The sequence below is a fragment of the Eutrema salsugineum genome, unplaced genomic scaffold (genome assembly GCF_000478725.1).
Source record: "Eutrema salsugineum unplaced genomic scaffold, Eutsalg1_0 scaffold_20, whole genome shotgun sequence".
In the NCBI taxonomy this organism is placed as follows: Eukaryota; Viridiplantae; Streptophyta; class Magnoliopsida; order Brassicales; family Brassicaceae; genus Eutrema; species Eutrema salsugineum.
In genome coordinates, this window is record NW_006256828.1 from 438,359 (window position 1) to 444,080 (window position 5,722).

Sequence of the window (5,722 nt, forward strand, 5' to 3'; positions counted from 1 at the left end):
GGTAAAATTTAGTATTTTTGTCTCCTGCATGCGCCCATTGAGTCCTACTCTTCTGTTGCCAGTATAATTCCTCATCTCGATAAGCCTCCTGAATTTGTTTTGCTGTTGCCTTCAAGTCTTCTTCCGACCGTGTGTCATCGTTTTGTATTTCCTCTAATGCCCGTTTCAGTTCCTCAATTTTAGCCTTTCCATATGGTTTCAGGGTTTTCCTCCACTTGGATACCTCTCGTCGACAATTCCGAATTTTCTCCGTAAGCCTTATTTCCTCACCACCGGGATCTAGGTTCCAGTCTTTGGAAATAGATTCCATTAAACCATTTTGTCCCAACCATCATTTATCAAAGCGAAATTGTGATGTTTTCCTTGGAATTTTGTCTTCAATGGTTGCAACCATTGGCCTATGATCTGACCCAATCATTGCCAAGTACTCAACAAAGGAATGTGAGAATAATTCATGCCAGTCTTCATTCGCTAGGGCTCGATCAAGTCTGCAGCAAACAATTGTTGAGTTTCTTTTCCCTCTACAAGACATTGTATTCCCTAGACAGGGAAATTCGAGAAAACCACAGTCCCAAATCATGAGATTAAAGGATACAAAAGTGGATGCATGTCTTAGATTGCCTCCATGTTTTTCATTTTTACCCGTAATTTCATTCATGTCACCAATGATAAACCAAGGGTCTGTCTCTATGAGACTTATACGAGTTAGTCTTTCCCAAACTTGATCTCGCATTTTTGCTACCGGGTCTCCATAAATGAATGAAAGGAAAACTTTTTTCCCAAGAATAGTAGCCTCAATATCAATAATTCGAGAAAACAGTATAGAAACATCAAAGTCATCATTATAAAATAAAGTAAGTCCCCAACTTGCACCAGACGGTTCAACCGTATACAACTTATTGTAACCAAAATGAAATTGAAATTTTTGTAAAAAAGAAAATTCATTCTTAGTTTCTGAAAGAAACAAAAACTCTGGTCTATGTTTCTTCCAAACCTCTCTAGACCCTGAAAATTCCAACTTAAAATCCTCATGTAAAATTTAAAATTTTTACTCCTTCTTCATAAACGAAGGGCCTCTTGGAGCTGCCGTACGTGCTCCTTCTCCATTGCGGTTTGTCGATTTAGTAACCTGTTTCTTCCGCGGAGAGACCAGTGCTTGAACCATTCTCTTTTTAGAACCACCACCCAGGTAAGGGAGATTGGTTTTGTTCTGTCTTTTCTTGGGTTCCGATTTAGCTGGGTCAGCTAAATCCCTAGCAATTTCCTCTAGTATCGCCATCTGAGAACCGATCTTATTCTGCTCCACTGCCTCAGTGTTCGCCGGTGGGTTTCCTTGCTTCTCCATCGTCTGTGTCTCCATGTCTTGGTCCTGAAAAAATTCGCCATCTTCTTGTCCCAATTCACCTAGATTATTCTCAATACAGAGCTGTAGCTCACCCGGTTCAATCCCTGCATTCACCTGTTGCCAAAATTCGACTATTGCATCGCCAGTTTCTCGAGTATCTCCTTGTGCTATGACCTCCATATTTGATACCAAACTCTCTCCTTGCCCGCCTAGAACTCGCATAACCTCCATGTCAGTATCACCTTTATCTTGAGACCCGAGGCTTAGCAAGTCATCATCCACAAATGACAAGCTTTTCCTCACTGTTTTTTCCTTCGTGCCATGTATATCCAAACCAACCTCCAAACCTGGCTTCAAATGCTTTCCATCGCTCCCTTTGATCACCTGAGATGCCTGAACTGGTTCAGAATCCTCATTCTCCGTGACTAAAAATGATGTTTTCTGCTGAATCAAGTTTTCTGTGTCCACCGGAATGTCGTCTTTCTCCTCCTACGTCATCCGCCTCTTGTGGTGTTCCTTCGGAGGAAAATGGTTCGATGGTCTGTTGGTTTGCGAAGAGCCTTCACCATATTTCCTCTCTGATCTCCCTTTGTACTGTTTGCTATCAGTACCTCCTCCATTGTTTTTCAGCACCTCTTTTCCTTCATTTCCTCCGTATTTTGCAGCTGCCTTGTAAGACATTGGTCCCTGACAATTCGCCGGTTCATCAGAATATTCCTCTCGACTCCAGCGGTCCTCCATTCCGATCCGAGTTGGGCAACGTTGAGAGTCATGACATAGGCTCTGACAGATCTTACAGAAACCAAACAGACGTTCGTATCGTAAATAAACCGTTGTCTCCTCACCGCCATCAAATTCAAACGTCGTTTCGAGAACCAGTGGTTTGAAGCCGTCGATTGTAACCTGTATCTTCCCCTCATCCAAATTGACGGCTTCCACTTTTCCGAGAGCCTTTCCAATACTCTCGAATGTTACATCCGCCTAGTAATAAAGTGGAACTTCCATCACTTTAACCCAAAACTTGATCGCCGACGGATATTGAGGATCGACCACCGGGCTCCACCGAACCAGAGACACCATCCAGTAATCGAAATGAAAAGGCTCCATCTTCATCACCTCCTTGATGTCTTCCTCCTTTTCGAAATCAAACTGGAATTTACCCATGCCAAGGTCCGCTCCAGCAACTCGATCTTCCAGTTTCCAGATTCTCAGAGGCATATACAAGAGAGCTTTCATATCCTGCATCTGAGGGTTCATGCATCTGCCAATGAGAGTGCGTGAATACCCTTTGATGATGCTCCTGTTGTCAAACTTAGGCACCGTGATTTTTAGCCGCTTGATCGGAGCCTCCACAATCTTCTTCGCCACCGATTGTTTTAGCACCGTACTCTGAGCCATCGCATTTTGACAACCAAAAATAGACTGCAAAAGTGAAGATAAGAGATGGATAATTGAGGTTTGAGTAGTTGTGAGGAATGCTTCTCTTCGGCTCTGTTAAATATTTCTATCACTACATATATGTATTTTTATTTAACAAACTTACAATTTATAAAATTTATAACAATAATACATTATTTTAGTTCTGTTTTATAATCCAAAACTAATAAATAAATTATTTTAAACATTCAGTTTCAAAAGTAATATTTTAATTTATTTAAATTTTATATATAATTTATTAATATTGACCCCGATAAAAAATATTTCTAGTTCGCCATTAATCAGAACCCATTAATCTACTCAAATTTTTCATTGTCTTTTTAAACCCTTAATTTACTCACTGTAAATTGACTTCCATCCATAGATTTGAAGCAACATAAACTTACATATACCTTATGAAATAAAATATAAATTACATATACAAAAATTGATAAAATGTAATGAAGAGAGTAAACCAAATCGAAGTAGAGAAGAAGAGAGGAAGAGTAAAGTGGTTCTTGAACTTTTTTCAAGATCCTCTGTTTCTGAAACAGAGGAATCTCTACAGACTCTTTCTTCGAACTCTACTCTGCAACAGACCAATTCCAATCTGTTTAATAGTCAGGATAAACCAGAAAAACCTGTCAAGAAATGGGATCAGCACGGGAGCTTCTTCTCTGGTTCAGATATGGTAAGCTCAAGCTCGAGTCAAAATCAATCCCTTAGCGATAGCAGGACAGAGTTCTGGATTTAGCCTCTTCGAGAAATTCCAATTCGAGTTCCCTTTTTTGAATCTCTCCGTGAAGAAATAGATTTGTGTTCACAATCAGACAGAAGTTATGTTTCAGATCCTTGTCAGAAAGAGAGAGAAGCAAGATGTTTTCCTCCGTTGATTGAGTATCAGAGAGAAGGCGAATCTTTGGGATTCCAGGGAGAGAACTATTAGGAGGAAAAATATAGAGGACACAAAAAAAAGACAAATTTTCAAGAAGAGTCATTGATGTGGAGGATGAAGAGAGAAACAAAGAAAAAGCAAAGAAAGTATAAGTTAGTAGTCTTGAAGAAGGCAAATCCATGGAGATTGAGGAATATAGAGTTAATCCTCAAGAAATTACATCAGCAATTAGGTTGAATAAAAGAAAGGAAGAAGAATTTGAGAGTCACGTATCTAGACAAAGTGGTGAAGAGGAAAAGTCTTCACAAGATGATGAAGAATCATTGAAAGCCGAGAAGCAAGAAGAATCAGAAGCATTTTGTTTGATCCTTGAATCATCAATATTTCTAAATGGTTGGGATGAAATTGAAATGGAAGATCAAGATGATGAAGATTATAGTGGAGAGAGTGAGTATTATGATTGAATTAGTGCTATATCGCAGCCACGGAGTTATTGGGAAGATCTCAGGAAGCAAAGGGAGCTCGAGGTTATTAGGAAGTATTCAAAGCGAGAGATGATATTCAGAACATGATTAAGAGGTTTGTTATAAGGTAGATTCATTTTTTTTTTCACCTATTAGCTTTCACTTTTCAGTGATTTTGGTTGCTTTTGTAGAAGTACAGTTTCTAACTTCCTCGCAAGTGATTTTCGAGAAAACATGGATAAAATTTTGAATCTCACTCGTAAAAAAAGGTTACAACTGGTTGACTGTTCAGCACGGTACCAAGAGAAACTAGAAGAGAATGAAGCAGAGAAGGTAGATCTCTGAGACTGTAACTGTAAACAATGGTTTCAGTCGATACCCGACGAAGAATGCCATACATCCAAAAGATTCCTAGGCTGATCTTCAATGACATTGTCAATGGATGATAATCTCACAACTGCAAGACCGCTTTGTAAAATGTAAGAAGCTTTTTAAAGACTGAATCTCGGTTGGATGTAGAAGAATCTCTGAAACGCAGGAGGAGTTTCTTGAGAACAACTGAATTCTCAAGAAAGTACCTAACTATTTTCTTCCAACTTTCTTCCTCCATATCCAGTTTTTTTTTTTTTTTATCTCAACACATTCCAGAGTTGATACCAAACACTGAGGCACATAGGTGTGTTCAGTTTGACCTTCCTCCTGAAAACAAACAACTAGAGTTTACAATATACTTCAAAAATGTTGTAAACCAAATCATAGGCTCAAAACAGATTCTTACCAAGATGAGGTTTCTCAGATTTGGGCAGCTCTCAAGAAAGACTGGCATAAATTGTTCCATAGATTTAGGGAACGCAGCTTCCAAACGATACAAGTTATGGAAATTGGGAATGGGCCTCAAATAGAAATATAGATTGAGGACCTGCAAGAGGAAAGAAAAGATTACATCTTAGATAACTAAAAAACATTTGGTTGTTATACAGTAGATGCATCACAAAGTATATATTTTAACTTACGTCTAGATTGCCGTGAGAGATGATCATATGTCTTACACTAGATATCCTGATGAGAAAATCATGGATAGCATCTATCTTGCTTAAATCCTCCGCCAAACGTAACATTAAATTTAGTATCAATGTCGATCATGAACAAAGAAGCCAGGTTCTTTACCACAATCATATCAGATTGGTCATCTCTGAAACTCATATACCCCAGTCTTGGAGCATCAATCTCAGCCGAAAACATTGCCCACTTGTCCATTTCGACCAAAGTAGTCAAACACGAGACAAAAGCTTTTCAGAGACTGAGACCTCACACGCAGAAGCTGCAGACCGCCTGTGGAATATTCTTTAGGCCCAATCACTGTAAGATCTTCTAGAACAGGAAAGCCGGAGATGAATATCCATGATCAAAAGAGCACCAACATAACGTATTACTTCAGTGTTTTTAAACCCGGACCGGACCGGCGGTCAGACCAGGTTGGACCACGAACCGGAAGTATAGCCGGGTTGAGTTGAAAACCGGATTGAACCGTCAAAAACCGGAAATTAGATAAATCGATAAACCGTATTAAACCGAGTTTAACTAAAAAAAACTTAAATCATA

The 5,722-nt window shown here is 39.1% G+C and overlaps 1 protein-coding gene and 1 pseudogene across 1 annotated transcript; both read right to left on the reverse strand.

Annotated features, from left to right (window-relative positions):
- Nucleotides 1-1,048: 1,048 nt before the first annotated feature.
- On the reverse strand, nucleotides 1,049-2,743 carry LOC18016326. The gene is made up of 3 exons (XM_024155327.1): nucleotides 2,414-2,743; nucleotides 1,912-2,326; nucleotides 1,049-1,770 (listed from the first exon to the last, which is right to left on the reverse strand). Exons 1-3 carry the CDS (start codon nucleotides 2,741-2,743, stop codon nucleotides 1,049-1,051), a joined length of 1,467 nt encoding a protein of 488 aa, XP_024011095.1.
- A 1,812-nt stretch (nucleotides 2,744-4,555) lies between these two features.
- On the reverse strand, nucleotides 4,556-5,519 carry LOC18016099 (annotated as a pseudogene).
- Nucleotides 5,520-5,722: the final 203 nt, after the last annotated feature.

Coding starts and splice junctions, on each gene's coding strand:
- LOC18016326 (XM_024155327.1), bottom strand. CDS start 2,743: ATGGCTCAGAGTACGGTGCTAAAACAATCGGTGGCGAAGAAGATTGTG. Junction 2,327..2,413: donor ATTACTGGATGGTGTCTCTG/GTTCGGTGGAGC, acceptor CTTTATTACTAG/GCGGATGTAACATTCGAGAG. Junction 1,771..1,911: donor GAGATCAGAGAGGAAATATG/GTGAAGGCTCTT, acceptor CATCATTTTTAG/TCACGGAGAATGAGGATTCT.